At 56.3% G+C, this 15,344-nt stretch overlaps 7 protein-coding genes across 7 annotated transcripts; 5 read left to right on the top strand and 2 right to left on the bottom strand.

The window, feature by feature from the left end:
• Positions 1-119: 119 nt before the first annotated feature.
• On the top strand, positions 120-2,437 carry F5144DRAFT_133153 (uncharacterized protein). Its single transcript, XM_066782316.1, has one exon. The coding sequence runs from the start codon at positions 288-290 to the stop codon at positions 2,148-2,150; it is 1,863 nt and encodes a 620-aa protein (XP_066646982.1). The 5' UTR covers positions 120-287; the 3' UTR covers positions 2,151-2,437.
• Positions 2,438-3,500: 1,063 nt separating this feature from the next.
• Positions 3,501-4,231, top strand: F5144DRAFT_600060 (Nitroreductase-like protein; the record flags this gene model as incomplete). Its single annotated transcript, XM_066791047.1, has 2 exons — positions 3,501-3,904; positions 3,979-4,231. 2 exons carry the CDS (start codon positions 3,501-3,503, stop codon positions 4,229-4,231), a joined length of 657 nt encoding a protein of 218 aa, XP_066646981.1.
• A 274-nt stretch (positions 4,232-4,505) lies between these two features.
• Positions 4,506-6,198, bottom strand: F5144DRAFT_482903 (phosphatidylserine decarboxylase-domain-containing protein; the record flags this gene model as incomplete). The annotated part of the gene is made up of 2 exons (XM_066785362.1): positions 4,506-5,733; positions 5,804-6,198. The coding sequence occupies 2 exons, from the start codon at positions 6,196-6,198 to the stop codon at positions 4,506-4,508; spliced, it is 1,623 nt and encodes a 540-aa protein (XP_066646980.1).
• Positions 6,199-6,700: 502 nt separating this feature from the next.
• Positions 6,701-9,834, top strand: F5144DRAFT_627445 (uncharacterized protein). Its single transcript, XM_066792291.1, has 2 exons — positions 6,701-7,375; positions 7,436-9,834. The coding sequence occupies exons 1-2, from the start codon at positions 7,106-7,108 to the stop codon at positions 9,461-9,463; spliced, it is 2,298 nt and encodes a 765-aa protein (XP_066646979.1). The 5' UTR covers positions 6,701-7,105; the 3' UTR covers positions 9,464-9,834.
• Positions 9,835-11,054, top strand: F5144DRAFT_563535 (uncharacterized protein). The gene is made up of 3 exons (XM_066788379.1): positions 9,835-9,928; positions 9,993-10,202; positions 10,285-11,054. The coding sequence occupies exons 2-3, from the start codon at positions 10,096-10,098 to the stop codon at positions 11,027-11,029; spliced, it is 852 nt and encodes a 283-aa protein (XP_066646978.1). The 5' UTR covers positions 9,835-9,928; positions 9,993-10,095; the 3' UTR covers positions 11,030-11,054.
• Positions 11,055-13,238, bottom strand: F5144DRAFT_563534 (N2227-like protein-domain-containing protein). The gene is made up of 4 exons (XM_066788378.1): positions 13,218-13,238; positions 12,923-13,036; positions 12,518-12,856; positions 11,055-12,253 (listed from the first exon to the last, which is right to left on the bottom strand). The coding sequence occupies exons 3-4, from the start codon at positions 12,790-12,792 to the stop codon at positions 11,107-11,109; spliced, it is 1,422 nt and encodes a 473-aa protein (XP_066646977.1). The 5' UTR covers positions 12,793-12,856; positions 12,923-13,036; positions 13,218-13,238; the 3' UTR covers positions 11,055-11,106.
• Positions 12,918-14,031, top strand: F5144DRAFT_132950 (uncharacterized protein). The gene is made up of 3 exons (XM_066782315.1): positions 12,918-13,036; positions 13,218-13,393; positions 13,449-14,031. The coding sequence occupies exons 2-3, from the start codon at positions 13,223-13,225 to the stop codon at positions 13,710-13,712; spliced, it is 435 nt and encodes a 144-aa protein (XP_066646976.1). The 5' UTR covers positions 12,918-13,036; positions 13,218-13,222; the 3' UTR covers positions 13,713-14,031.
• Positions 14,032-15,344: the final 1,313 nt, after the last annotated feature.

The following is a 15,344-nucleotide window of genomic DNA, read 5'->3' as shown; positions in this document are numbered from 1 at the left end:
CAACTTTGTGATTTGAGTTTGATGAGGCCTTGCTTTGTAAACCACCAGGCGCAACCCAATCCAACAACCGAATAGCCGGACAAACCGCTTCACGGCCTAGATTGGTCCACATCAAACCCATACCCGACCGAGTGAACCCCGTCTTCGATTTAGTGCAAATTTCGGTCATGAGTCTGGGCTTCTGACTTCTGCTGCCCAAAACCCCCTTTATCAAACCACTTCTTGCTACTCTCGCCCCGTCTACACTCCTTCGACCTTATCGGGCACCCCGACCGCAACGCAAAACAATGGCTACACACATCGACCGTTTCCTGGCCGAGCATTCGGTCTCGAGCATACCCGAGGAACCTCGCCCTGGCCCGTCAGCCGCACCCTCGCTTACATATTCATATTCTGAGTCCTCTGACGAGCACGAATTGGAAGAACCCCGCCAGCCCGAGCCCCGCCGCCGCCGCGCATCGACGCGCCTGATTGCACAGAGCCCGGCCGACGTGCAGCGCATTACGGGCGAGACCACAACTCAATTGATCCGCCGATGCTGCGGAGGCGGCTGCTGCCTCGGTCTCGGGCGCCCCAAGAAGGACAACATCGAGGTTGAACAGATCGAGTTCCCCGACAACGACGCATACCGATCGCTGTGTCTTAAGATCGACCAGGTTCCTGCGACGCTGAACGGCGTGTGCGATCTGCCCGAACAAACCGCTTTCCTGCAACCGCTCCGGCGGCCCTCGAGTGTACCGTCTCCCACCGACTCAGGCGTCTCTCTGGGTGGGGACAGCCCAGTGTCGGCGGTGGGCGATGTAGAGAAGACGTTACACAATCTGACACTGGAGGATCTCGACACCGAGATACAGCCGCCCTCGTTTGTGCAACCGCACCCCCCGTATCACGTTTTCCCCGCCCGCATCCACAACACCCGCGAATTGACACGCCCGGGCGCCGAAAAGCGGACATTCCATTTCGATCTCGATGTCACAAACTACCCCGAGGGCGAGGAGCACGACTTCAAGGTCGGCGGTGCGATTGGCGTCTCGGCGCCGAATGAGGCGTCCATAGTCGAGGAGGTCCTCGATCTCCTTATGGTGCCCCGCTTCCTCCGCGACAAGCCGGTCTTGCTTCGCACAACCTCGGGAAGATGGCCCACCGTCTGGGGCGATGACCAGGCGCGGGAGATCGTCACGACCCGCCGCGACCTGCTGACCTGGTGCTCCGACATCCAATCATACCCGCCGACCAAGCAGATCCTGCGCCTTCTCGCCGAGCACGCGACAGAAGCCAACGAGCGCAAGATCCTCCTTTTCCTCTCCTCGGCCGAGGGCCAGGGCGTGTTCTGCGACTTCCGCACGGGGCCGCACGTCTCGCTCGCCCAGCTGCTGCACGCCTTCCCCAGCGCCAAACCGCCCCTTGACCACCTGCTCTCCGTGCTGCAGCCGCTGATGCCGCGCTTCTACTCGCTATCCAACGACCCGCACGAGTCGTTCCTGACGCGCGACGGCAAGCAGCACCGGCTGATCGAGATCGCCGTCACGGTGCACGAAACGGCCGACTGGCGGACGGGCACCCGGTCCGGCGTCGGGTCGGGCTTCTTCCAGCGACAGGCGCTGAAGTTCCTAGACGGGCAAGCACAACAACAAGGCGACCGGGCGCCCGAGTTCTACATCCCCATGTTCAAGGGCCTCATGGCCAACCCGCTGGCCAAGCAGTTCGTGACGGACGGGCCGATGCTGCTGATCGGGGCCGGGGTGGGCATCGCGCCCTTCCGCGGGTTCGTGCAGCGGCGGCTCAAGACGGCCAACTGCGCCAACAAGGTGTGGGTGCTGCAGGGGGTGCGCGACTCGCTCGTCGACGAGCTCTACAGCGGCGAGTGGGGCGTGCACGAGGACGAGGTGAAACGCGTCGTGCAGAGCCGCCGCGGCGAGGGCCGCTACGTCCAGGAGGAGGTGAAAGCCCAGGCTGACTTGGTGTGGTATATCATCAACTCGGTTGATGGCCGTGTCTTTGTGTGTGGGAGTAGTAGGGGCATGGGCGAGGGTGTGGAGAAGGCCCTCGTTGAGGTTGCTATGGAAAGGGGGAAGCTTGAGCGCGAGGAGGCTCAGACGTTTTGGGATCTGAAGAAGCAGGCGGGGCAGTACATTGCCGAGACATGGTAATGGGCTATTTCTCTTTTTCATTTTTTACTACTTGAAATGGGTATGGTCTCAGGGAAGCTTGATGCTTGTTCTATGGCCATCCGTAAACATGGTACGGTCTGGGACAACAAAAGAGAAAACGGAGAGGGCGTTTGGGCGCATGCATTTGCAGCGGAGATGGTTTTTCTGATTTTATACCATTGGCTCGGGCCGGCACTAGAGAATAGGAAATAGGCGGTATTCTAGATTTAGCTGGCCGTTAGATGGCTTCATACGACGCACATGGACTATTTAGTTGTAGGGCTTTACGTGTGTAGAGCTGTGTTTTGTTCATAGATCAATCAGAGGTATCAACTGAGGTTGTTTACACAGTAATCCCGTCATTGCCACGTTCAGATGGTGAACCTCTTCGGTTTTTATTCGTCCTCAGTCCTCATCCAAAGTTCTGTCTCTTCTCAGCTAATCCAAAACCAAACTCTTGCAGTCCCGGGGTCGGACGATAGGGGCAAACAAGCAACATTCGCAACTGTATCTGTCTGAACATATTGCACTGGAAGTTTCCACAGATGGTTTACTCAAATATGACAACTTTTACATGGGAAATGATGTGTTGTTGATTTCAAAGACTTGCGCGCGCATGTTGCGATATCATCATATCGTCGTTCTGATGGCACGAACGCCGAGACCGAGAGCGGCGAGAATTAAGAGCGGTGACCCCTGCTGCTTCAACAGGGGCTTGGGACTTGTTCAGCATTTGAAATGGATTTGGCTCCAAATCTGGCCCACTGCCGTGCAGTGATTGGAGAATAAGGGCCACGGCCCTCGTGTAAAAGCTGACATAACCATTATGACTTCCGTTTTGGTCTCGCGCGCGGCCAGCGGGACCCAGTTTTAGTTGGCCAGCGTTCGTCTTCAGTCAACTCTGTTACTCAGCAGTGGAGACTCAGGGATGGATTTGGTGAAATGCCGCGCGCGGCACTCTAGTAGGTGAGTAACCAAAACCAAAAATTTGCAGTGTTGATTGCAAAGCATCTACCGGGAAAGAGCCTGTTCTCTAGGCTGGCTCGTGTGGATAATTCAAGGATGGCAAAGTTTAGAGTCAAGTAGTTTGGAAAATGTGTATATAACCCATTCGCTCGTTCCCTATCCGAACCCCTATTCTCGACATCACAAACAAGCCTTCACATCCAGCACTCACTCCACTGCCTCACACACAAGACACACACAAGTGACATACTCCTCACTTCAATGCAAAGAATCTTCACATCGGTCTCCCGAGTACTCTCCAAGACCCGCCCTCTGACAACCCAACTCCCCAAGACCACCACCACCACCACCACCACCCCCAAGTCCTTCACCACCACTACCAAAATGGGCAGCATCACCACCACCACCACCACCGCCACCACCCCGGCCCCCAACGGCGCGGACACCTTCCTCAGCCACATCACCGCCCGCCGCACCTTCTACCCCCTGAACAAAGACCTCCCCATCGCCACCACCCGCGTCCAAGACATCGTCGGCACCGCCCTGCAGCAGGTACCCTCCAGCTTCAACTCGCAGTCGAACCGGGTGGTGGTGCTGTTCGGCGCGGAGCACGACAAGTTCTGGGACGCGACGCGCGACATCCTCAAGGCGATCGTGCCCGAGGCCGGGTGGGAGGCCACGGCGGGCAAGATGGCCATGTTCCGGGGTGCGGCGGGCACGGCGCTGTTTTTTGAGGATCAGACGGTGGTGGAGGGGATGCAGGCGAGGTTTCCGACTTATGCGGATCGGTAGGTCTTGCTCCGTCTTTTTTTTTTTTTTTTTTTTTTTGGTTGATAGTGGGGGCTAACTGGATGGAAAATAGGTTCCCCATCTGGGCTGGCCACTCCAGTGGCATGCTGCAGTTTGCCGTGTGGACGGCGCTTGAGGCCGAGGGGCTCGGCGCCAACCTCCAGCACTACAACCCGCTGGTTGACGCCAAGGTCGTCGAGGAGTGGAAGGTCCCTGCTACCTGGAAGCTGAGCGCGCAGCTTGTCTTCGGTGGCAAGGTTTCGCCTGACGCCGGGGAGAAGACGTTCCTTCCGCTGGAGGAGAAGCTCAAGGTCTATGGTGCTTAGGCGGATAGACGTCCTAATGGGTAATTGATATCATGGAAGGGGGTTAGAAGCAAGCATTCTTTAGGAGTCATTTCGTCCGGTTGTTTAGGCATTCATATACAGGCGCATTAGAATAAGAGACGCTCGTTGAGACATTTAAAAAACAGATCTGTTCTATAATCTTTTGTGCTTAGACCTGACGAAATTCTAGTGAGGGCCCTGAATTTGTTGCTTACATGCTGGTGCCTTCCGTGCATTACCCAAACACCTTTTTTGGTACGATAATTTCCCAAATTCAGTTGGCATGAGATGAAACATCAATCTGCCCCAGCGCCTGCCCAACCTTGACCGTTTGCCCCTTCTCCACAGCCCACTGCCACCCGCCCGTGTGCCGCCCGTTCTCGTCGTGCTCCCCGGCCGGCGCCTCAAATACCATCACAATGGTACTGCCCAGCTGGAAGCCGCCCATCTCCTCGCCGCGCCTCAGCGCATGGCCCCTCAGCACAGGACTCGCGGCCTCGTACGTCGCCTCAGCGTAACCCAGGTACGGCTCGCCACGGTTGGCAGCCTCCTCGGCGGCCTTGTCGGCCTCGGTGTCGGTAGTCAGACTGTTGGTGCGGAGTTCCCTGTCAAAGTTGATCTTAATAGATCCGACGTTGGTAGCGCCGACGGGGACGTAACTGAAGAAACCCCAGCGCCAACGGCCGAGCAACACGACGCGCTCGTTGAGCGTGAACAGGCCGGGCATAGTACGTTGTAGATAGGGCGACACGCTGTACAGCTCGCCGGCAAAGTGACGGCGGCGCTCAACAACCCAATTAGTAGGCGAGTGGAAGCGGTGGTAGTCGCCGGGCGCGAGGTAGATAACGGCGTAATAGAGCACGTGCCGGCTGTCCGGGGAGAGATAGTCAAGCCAGGATTTCTCGCCTAAATCGAGCTCCGCGCGGACCTCAGAGACGGATGTGGCCGAGGCAGTGACGGATTCGTCCTTGGGGTGGTCGAAGCTGTTCTTGCGCTTTTTCTTGTTGCCTGAGAGGAGGTCCGGGAGAGTGTAAGAGATGCCATTGACCCGTGCGAATTCCTCCTCCCTCTGGACAAGCTCTTCATCCCCTTCCAGCTCGTGTTCACTTCGTTTCGGAGTTGCCTGGCCCGAGATGCTCGGGCTGGGGCTGTTTTGGCCGAGGAGGGCGTCGATGGTGTAGGTCATACCTTTCACCTGCTCGATATCGCCGCCCTGGATTTGTCCAAACTGCAGGATGCGCCCGTCAGACGGGGAGAGGAGCGCATTCGGGTTAGGGTCGAGGGGTCGCGCGCCGGGCTTCAGAGTGCGGTAGAAGAAGGCGGCCAGGTTTGGGAACACGCGGAGGTCCGTCTCCTCGATCTCGTCTAGGTTAACGCCGAAAAAGAACGAGTACATCTTGAAGCCGGGGATTCGGAGGAAGGTCGGGAGAGTCAATTCATTGAACCTTCCCCATAGCCGGGACATGGCCTTTAGGGGCAAGGTCGACATAATTTGCACCTGCCTGAACGTCTGTTAGTTCCAACCCCATATACCGACACTCACACCCACATAAAAAAAAGGGAAAATCCTACCAGGGGCCATCTGGGCGAACCCGCGGTCTCTTTTTCGGCCGTTGCCCGGGCTCGCCATCTTCGGTCTCTTTTTCCTGCTCTCTGGTGTAGACCTTGTAGAACTGCACCAGCCCCAGGAACCCAACGCCGAGACCGACGGGGATGGGATACCAGTGGATCTTGGAGTCGTGCACCTTGGAGTCGGCCCTTGGCCTGTGTGACTGCTGTGAAAAGGGGCGATGTCCGGGAGTTCGCTGGCTCGACGGTTGCGGTCTTCGAGACGCAGCCCTGGAGAAGCCGTGGAAGTTGGAAAAGTTGGAGATCTGGTGGCAGCCGCGGCAGGTCGAGCGCCGGACAATCGTCGAGCGAGCTACCCCGACAGTAGAGGAAATGGGACCAATCTGGAGAGACGCCATATTGTCTTCGTCTTAACAAATCTTGACCTTTTACGGCGAGTCCAGAGAGGAAGGGACGGCGGCGTGCCGTATCTCACGAACCTGCATCGTTTGCCAAGGGAGCCTCTAGCCGGCGGCGATTGACGCCGCTTTTGCAATTGAGGGATTCGATGGCGGGGGTTTCGCGGCACGGTAAGCTCAAGCGGTTGCTCTCATGACGCAGGTGTGCATTCGGACGAAAGAATCCAGTCCAGTGATGGATCGGCGTTTCCCGATGGCCCAAGAACTTGGGACGGATCGGGCACCTTTTGTAGTGGAGGTTGTGGCTACTTGAAGAGCGGTCAATTTCGCATATTTGCACACTAAATGCGGCATAGTGGATTATCCCTGGGGTAGATTATAGCCAATTTTATGTCTAGCATGTGAGAGGGGCAGTGGGGCAAGTAGCTGTACCCTGCTGTACCTGCATGTTTTTGTACACAGTGGTCAGTGGTCAGTGGCCAGTGGTCTGTAATCCTCCGGATGACAGCGTGGAAGTTCCAAGTCGGGAGCTCGGGGGCTGATGAATATACAGCACAACGCCGTCAGCAGTTCGGAAGAGGGGAGCACATTCAACAAACACGTTATACGCTTTGAGGTCAATGCAACTTTAAACCAAACTCTGAGACTCTTTCAAGTTTGCGCCTTTTGCTTTTACAAGACAACCCCTGGTTCCCTTCCTTGCAATCGCTTTAAACGTGTCCGAAACAATTTATGCCGAGCATCCATGGCTTCGTCATAGACGCCAACCAAAACACCGACGAGTGAACCAACTGCCCTCAATACCACCCGTCACGCCATCCCGACAGATCCAGGTTTCCGTTGCGCATTTTAAGCGACCGTGCGATAGAGCTCCCGATTATCGCACCCGGCCTCGAGATCGAGCGCAATGGCGGACGAACAGCCGGGCTCTACCCCACCGGCGTCGCAAGACGATGCGCCGCTGGTGGTCAACCTTCAAATTGTGTCGCCATCTGTCGGTGTTGGAATCCTACGGTTCCCTGACCTGCCGGCTACCACGACAATTCAGCAGCTGAGAGGAAACATCCGAAACGCTCTGCCATCGAGACCGGCGGATGACCACCAACGTCTAATTCACCGAGGTCGGCTCATGGCACGCGACACAGATACATTACAAGATATCTTTGGAGAGGAAACAGTACGCTTTTTCTCTCACCAAATTGCGAGTTTGAGAGGGCGCTAACGGAGTCCATGATAGCTACGAACAAATGATCAGCAAACAATACATCTTGTGCTGCGAGACACCGGCGATCTCCCTCCGTCCGATACTCAACCACGCCTTCTTCCACATGCGCTCCGGAATGCGCCCAACGCCGCCGCGATCCCCCGGCCGGGCTCGGCGCCTATTGGTGTGCCCCATGCCACAGCTCCTTTTTCACAGCACGCCCATCAGCATGCTCAACAGCACGCCCAGCAACACGCCCAACAAGTGGAGCTACTCCAACGAATGAATCAACTCCAGCTGCGGGAAGCAAACTACCGCCAACTTTTAGCCCAGCAACAACAAACCAACCGTACCGTGATGGGCCCCCAGATCTTTCAGGACGGTAACAGCCAGCCTCAAGCTGGCGGGGTTGATCCTACGGGAGGGAGAAACAGCCCCGTCGGGCAGACATTCCGGACCGTCACAAGAGAAGGTACTGGGCCAGATGGGCAGCGATATAGCTTCAGGATCGTTCTTAACGATGTCATCAACCCCACTGGCACCGGCTCCCGTCCCCCATCGAGGCCCGGGCCGCCTACTGATCCTGTCGGACAAAGGCCGCTTTCAGCCGCTGATGTCCGCAACATAATCCACGGAGCCGACGCAAATCGGGCCGCTCAAACTATGGCTAATGCTATGCAACGGAATACGTCTGGCGTGCCCCCAGCGAACATGCCGACCGAGCTTGCTCACTTCAATTTCAACACCCCTATCCAACCAATCCAGCCAGGCGTCACAACCCCTATCTTCCCGGGCGTATCAAGAAATGTTAGTCGGGCAGCCACTCCAGACACATCGACTAGATCTGTTAGCCATGGAAGCGGCATTGGACCGAGTAGCCTGCCACTCCCGGCACAATTTCAAGGCCACCCCGAGGTGTACATTCTCTCCTCGCCGACGGGGCCCCGGGGGTTGTTAATCAACAACGGTTCGGAGTTGTACACCACTCCTGCCGCTCGGTCGCTGCCTCTAGTACCCAACCTATACCGGCCACTTGTCCCATCCTCATTATTCGGCGAGACGCATCGTATCGAGGCCCAAATCCAGCAGGGGCTAGGACAGCTGGCCGGCGCAAATGCGGGTCAGCCACAATCACATATTCAGGCGCCGCATACACAGCCCTATCAACCGCCTTCACCTCTCGCTCAACAACCCTACCCGCCGGCTCCGGCCATGGATCAACAACAACCACTTCCTCAGGCACACAACCAACATCAGCCCGCGATCCGCCGCCGGCCAGTAGCCGGTCAAGCAGTACCCGCAGCGCCAGCAGCTGCAGCACAACCGCAGCCACAGCCGGCACCCGCACTCAATGCACACGGAAATCCGGGCGTGGCCCCTCTAGTGGCAGCGATATGGCCGCACATCTGGCTGCTCATTCGCCTAGTCGCGTTCGCGTGGTGGTTCTCATATACGGACCCGTCTTGGGAGCGCTGGCTATCCCTCGTCCTAGCCTTCACCGTGGTACTCGCCATTAACACGGGCATATTTAACGGAATGGTCAACAATGCGTTCCACCCGGTGAGGGAGCAGCTTGAGGGGATGATTCCATTCGCGGACCCCAATCGGCCGCAACAGCAGCAGCAACCGCAGCAGCAAGAGCAACCGCAAAACCAGCAGGAAGGGGCCGTGAACCAGAATAATGAGAACGTCGCAAACCCGGACCCGGCGCAAACAGCAGCGAGACTAGTGGCGGAGCGGAGAGTCCAGAACGGGAGTTGGCTGAGGGATCATATGAGGCGGATCGAGAGGGCGGGGATCTTGTTCCTCGCTAGCTTTGCGCCGGGTGTGGCCGAGAGGCATATCCAACAGCTCGAGGAGCAGGAGCGGGCGGAGCGGAGAGCCGCTGAGGAAGCGAGGGCTGCCGCTGCCGCGGCCGCAGAGGCGGCTGCGCAACAAGAAGCCGAACAAGCCGCCGCTGAGAATCAGGAAGGGCAAGAGGGAGGTGAAGATGGGAGTCCCGCTCAGCAGCAAACAGAGGCCCCTGAAGTTCAACCTCAGCCGCCTTTGGTCGAGGTATAGGCGTTGCCATTGAATTGCGGGCGTTCTTGGGATGCGAGGACTATTTTTTGAATACCTGAGTATTTTTCTGGGGCGAACCGGGAGCGGTATATACTGTCTCGAACTGATGTACGAATTCCGCCGTATTAAAGACGTCGTTTCTCTTCTGCCCTCGATGTGTCCATGTGCTATGAAAGTCAGAACTATGCCGCCATGTTGACAATGGGATATCTAGTACACAGTTCTTACTATGTAGGATACAGAAGTCGTCAAAGCAATCTGGATCAACTCCGGCGCCGAGCCCCCTAAAACCTCCCGAGGCTGTCTCGGAGTTGGCCCGGGGCTTGACAGCCGAAGTGGGGCCGCGACACCACTCAACGCTCGCACTCGGCCGTGGACTACCGAGGCATCCAGGATTCCCCGCAAATAGCAGGGGCTCCCTGATAAAGAGAGTAGGAGGAAGGAATCTTGAGGGTGGTTTCAAGCGCAAGTATATCCCAAATATATATTCCGATCATCTACTGCTCCAATTGACCTTAGGATTCCCCAGTCTTGACCCCTCGCTCATCTTGTCTGACCACAACGAAACGAAACAAAACCCACGTCATATCACACATCACAGACAGTCCATCCCACCACCCCAAACCATCACCATGGCCGAAGCCCAGCTCCACGATTTCCCCTCCCTCTTCTCCCTCGAAGGCAAAGTCGCCGTCGTAACTGGCGGATCCCGCGGCCTCGGCCTCAGCGCCGCCTCCGCGTAAGCAACCCCCCCCCCCCCCCGAATCAAAACCACCCCTCCCACTGTATATACCCCAGCACTAACCAACCACCCCCCCCAGCCTCCTCCAAGCCGGCGCCTCCAAAGTCTTCATCACCTCGCGCAAAGCCGCCGCCTGCGACGCCGCGTGCGCGACCCTCAACGCTTTACCCAACCTCCGCCCCGGCGCGCGCGCCATCTCGGTCCCCGCCGACGGCGCGACCCTCGAGGGCGTCAAGCACCTCGTGTCGCAAGTCTCCGCGCAGACCGAGCACGTGGACATCCTGCTGGCCAACGCGGGCGCGACGTGGGGCGAAGCCTTCGACACGCACTCGGACGCGGCCTTCGCGAAAGTGCTGGACCTGAACGTGCGCGGGGTGTTCAACGCGGTGCGCGAGTTCGCGCCGCTGCTGCAGCGGCGGGCGCGCGCGGCGGACCCGAGCCGGGTGGTGATTACGGCGAGCGTGGCGGGGCTGGGGGTGGGGACGCTGGGCAAGCAGGGTACGTACGGGTATAGTGCGAGTAAGGCGGCGGTGTTGCATCTGGGAAGGAATCTGGCGGTGGAGTTGGGCCCGAGGGCGATCACGGTGAATAGTATTTGCCCGGGGTTCTTTCCGAGTAAGATGAGTAATGGGTTGTTGGAGATGTCGGGGGGTGCGGAGGCGTTGGGTAAGGAGAACCCGCTGAGGCGGCTGGGGCAGGCGGAGGATATCGCGGGGGTGATTGTGTATTTGACCAGCAGGGCGGGCGCGTATGTCAATGGGGCGGCGATTGAGATTGACGGCGGCGCGTTGTGGCAGAAGGGGCAGCTGGATGTTAAGCTGTAGACGGAATTGTGTATAACCAGTCATATATTACGTTATAACACATACTGTTCCGAAACGACGGTAAATATACATTATTGTCAAACTGCAGATGCCGTCGCTGGCTTGCGAGCAACCCATGCGCTGGCCTTATACGTCGTTTGCAGCATCGACTCCTTGTCGACGATGTACGGCGCCTCGATGCCCGTCTCCCTCGACACGATCTCGAACCCGACGTCGGCCACCAGCGCCATCACCTCCTCGTCCGTGAGTTCAAAGTTACCCGGATCTGCTATCCCAGATGTATCGTGGCCGGAGTCGGGGTCGCCGTCCTCGTGTTCGTCCCGGTCCCACACGCGGCCCTCGAAATGCCATAACAGAGGGCCGATGTTGACGAGGATGCCGCCCGGCTTGAGACAATGAAATATGGTCTCCAGGTACCGTATGAGGTTAGGCGCCGTGTCCAAAAAGAAGACAGTAGCAACCACATCGTAGGCCGCCGCCCTGTCTTCTTCGGCGTAAAGGCATAAGAAGTCGGCGGCGCTCATGCTCATAGAACCAACGTGTTTCGTCTTCTCTGCCTCCGTGAGCTCCGTGGCACAGTGCAAATCCGGGACGGAGTAACTGCGCAGGTGGTTGGCTCTGGATCTATGATTCGAAAAGGAGTGAATCCAGGGGAAGATCGTATGCTGGCCGGCACTCTGGCAGCAGTTAAGGATGTACGAGGATGCCAGCAGCTGGTGGTACGAGATTTCGTTGCCCTCGGCTTCGTATCCGCTCCTGCACAACTCAAAAACGAACCGGCCGAGACCTGCACCAGGAACGAGGATCTTGAGTGGGGGGTGGTCCGGCCCCCTCGCGCTCTGCTCTGCAGCGATGGCGCGCAAGACGGGCCCAAAGCTGGCCTCCCGTTCCCCGGCCCCTTCGGCCGACCAGTCACGGTAGAACTGGCGGATTGTGCTGCGGGCTTTGTCGATGTCGCCGGGCTTGGCTGAGCCATTCCATTGCGGAGGCAACTTCAGTTCACCCGTCTCGGAGGGAACACCAACATGGAACATCTCCAGGCCCCTCTTGAAAATGGTGCGGGCGAGCTCGGCGTTGGATTCGATGGCGTCGTCTATCTTGTTCAGAGTGTCTAGATAGTTGAATGGAGGGCCCGCAAGCCTCTGCCAGTGGGCTTGTGGCAAAGCGTAGAACGCCTGCCTGCGCAGATGCGTACATTGGAAGTGGGATGTCTTAGCATATTGCCTATTGCGAAGTCAATAATTGATGCAGTTTGAGGGCAGGCAACGGCAGAGTTGAAAGATTTGACACAGAACAAACTCACACGGGTGGCTGAGTTATGGCAACTGAAATAAGCAGGGAGGGTGGTATAGGGGAATTTCCCTACGGTGGCTGGCTGTTTCATATGCAATAGAAGGAATATTGGGTTTGGGGTTGAGTCAAACATCGGGATTTGCCCATGCTGTGACCGGGAGAGTGACATGTGAGAATTTCCGAGATGCTACTCACTGATAAGAATCAAGTGTGCGGTAGATGACCTGCAACTCTTCCGGATCATCGATTCCATTTTCGATGCCGTCCCACGGGCTGTCCTCCTCCATTTCTGTATTTATTTGCGTAGTGGTGGAGGGGAGAAAATGGAACCGGGAGTGTTCGAAGATGGAGTTGACGGAAAGAGCGGAGCCGGAAACCGGTGGGTGTTTGCCTCGGAGTGACGGATGCAGTGGCACCTTCCTCCATCCCCGGTGCTGACCAAAACCCGAACTCGGCCCGTTCAGGAGCATCGTTTAGCTACTCCGTCCCGTCCCGTTGCTTCTCCGATACTAGGCCATTTCTAAATTCAGGTTTCTATTCGTGTCATAAATGCGGTCAACGTGGTGCACAAAGCTTTCTGCAAGCTACATTTGACCATACCAAGCAAGTATAATAATTCAATTGGGTCTGAGTTACACCTCTTCGGCTCAAACAAATGGCCCAGGCCTCAAAATTCAGTATATGAGACAAATCTTTCAAGTTATGTTGAGATAGGTACGTAGAAGAAAGCACAGTCAGTTCACTAAAAACCAGGGAGAACACACCCCAAGAAATCACAGACCCTAACCCTCTGTCCATTCTCATCAACTCCAATCGTTGCCCGAGTGAAGGGTTCTAACATCTGCACCTTATTGTCGCCGTGTCATTTCACGAAACTAAATAAACTTTTCAACAGTGGCAATGGACACCCCCATCCAACTATCTTTCCCTCTTCCGCGGTCACTAGACTCGCGAATCTACCTTCATCTGACGGTCAAGTCCAAGGCCATTCTACTCTTTCTCACAACGGCGTCGATGGAAGAGGCGGGTTCACCAACCCCCTTGGGGTCATTTGTTTATGCTCTTCCCGACGTACGCCCGCCTTCCCACATGATCTGAATCAAACTACCTACTGACCTTGGTTCAGAGGTACAACCCCAGTCAGCCTCTGGCAACGCCACTTTGCACGGTGGAACCGACAATCGAGTTCACCACGCGGCTAGCCAAACTGCTGGCGAGGAAAACCCAGCGACCGATCTATGTGGGCAACTCTATAAGCTTTGCGAGCACCGGACTGGGCGGGACTGTGGATGAGGAGATGGACGCGTTCAAGAAGGTCGTCGAGGTCACTCTGTCCCAATTAAAGCCCGTCATTGAAGCTGCCCAAGCTCGCGGTGATGAGCCTGCTTGAAATAGTGGATTATACGACTTCAGCTCTCATAATCCATAACCGTTGCACCAGATGGAGTCAGACACAACACAAAGCGAGCCATCAGTCAACAGCCCTAATCGGTCGCAGGCCACCTCAAACGCTCCGACACCGTGTTTCACCGAACGGTGCACGTGGTTAGAAGAGTGCTGTGCCATGTATTATCCGAAGACAGCCTTTACGATGCTGGAATTACCGGGCCTACGATGACACGGTTCCTTCATGATGAGGTCAGCCGTCGCCGGGATAACCCATCTCACGTTTCTTGTCTCGGGGCGTCGTGGAAAGAGCTGCAATGAAGGATAACCGGAGTTCCCATATGCGCAACAGGGTCTTTTCTCATTGTTGCACAGATATTATGACGTGGGCCAGTACAAGTGTTGGACACAGTATCCGTGTGAAAGATGAAGAAGTTTAACGATTGGGCGAGTGAGACTGCTCATCAGCCAGAATAAGGCGGGCGGTTTCCTCAGCAGCAAAATGGAGTTTTGCCCGGTAAACGGTGGAGCTGGCCTTTGGGCCGGGTCCGAAATATTACGATAGGACAGTATCGTATGTCAGCACAACAGAGGCTGAAGATGGAAGATACCCCTACATATCTGAGGTAGGTGCCTGACAGATTACTCGGGAACAGAGGGAACGAGACGGGCTCCCTCTGGCCAAAAAAAGCCGAACTCAAAAGAGGGGCAAAAATCAAGAAAAGAGACGGAAGTAAAAGAAACTAAGAAAAGAAAAACAGAGAAAAGAAGCTGAGCAAAATAAATTATATAAAATAAATTAAGTAAAGTAAAACGTAGACTTTGGGCTTTCGAATGGCTTTCTTTTCGTGCCCCTAGAGGTAGTCGAATGTTCGGTTGACACCTAGACTTTGGAGTTCGGCTTTTTTTGGCCCATGGGTGACGGGCAAGATGGACCCCGCTGCCAAAGCAGCTCTCTCCGACTTCCAAAGCGGCAGTTACTGTGGAGTTCCGGGTTCCTGAATTTCTCATCCTGGTTGGCCACATGCTGTTATAGTCCCACTATAATTCTGACCGTGCCCCGCCAGACCTCTGCAACAAGGTCTCGCCAGGGCCCCGCGGCGCAAAATTTAGGGTGGGCGACCAACGTCGGTTTTGAAACAGTCGGTTGCCCACTCTTCTGTCAAGATCCGACGACGAAGGACAGAAAATCAAGGTGCGTGAGGTCAGAATCCCACCGGGCCGGGTAGGCGGTTAACCGCAGGTACCTCGTTTCGTGCTTGACCTACTACTTTTTTTGTGCAACTCATCAGATTGCCTGATGGCCCAACCCCAGTTCGTGCGCAAAGGCTAACAGCTTCTGGTTTCACCCCACTTTGCGCAGACCAGAAGAATGCCGTGACCAGCACCACCAGCACCACCTTAACCTTGACCTTTTCAACCCGTAATAAATCAACCACGAAAAAGAGACCTGTTCTTCATTCCCGCCAAGGCAATTTGACGACCTATCTGCCATATTTTGATCTTCGTTTGTGCTTCGAAGCTCTGCAGCTCTGGGGCCAGCGTTTGCCGCTTTTCCAAACACCAAAAACTCACAGGGGCTCTCGCTCAACCACACGTTTGCTTGCCTGCCCCCGCCCCGCGATACTCGACGTCG

This window comes from Chaetomium tenue (genome assembly GCF_020726465.1).
Source record: "Chaetomium tenue strain MPI-SDFR-AT-0079 chromosome Unknown F5144scaffold_2, whole genome shotgun sequence".
NCBI classification, from domain to species: domain Eukaryota; kingdom Fungi; phylum Ascomycota; class Sordariomycetes; order Sordariales; family Chaetomiaceae; genus Chaetomium; species Chaetomium tenue.
The sequence above is the reverse complement of the archived record's forward strand: the minus strand, read 5'-3'. Positions and strand labels throughout refer to the sequence as shown.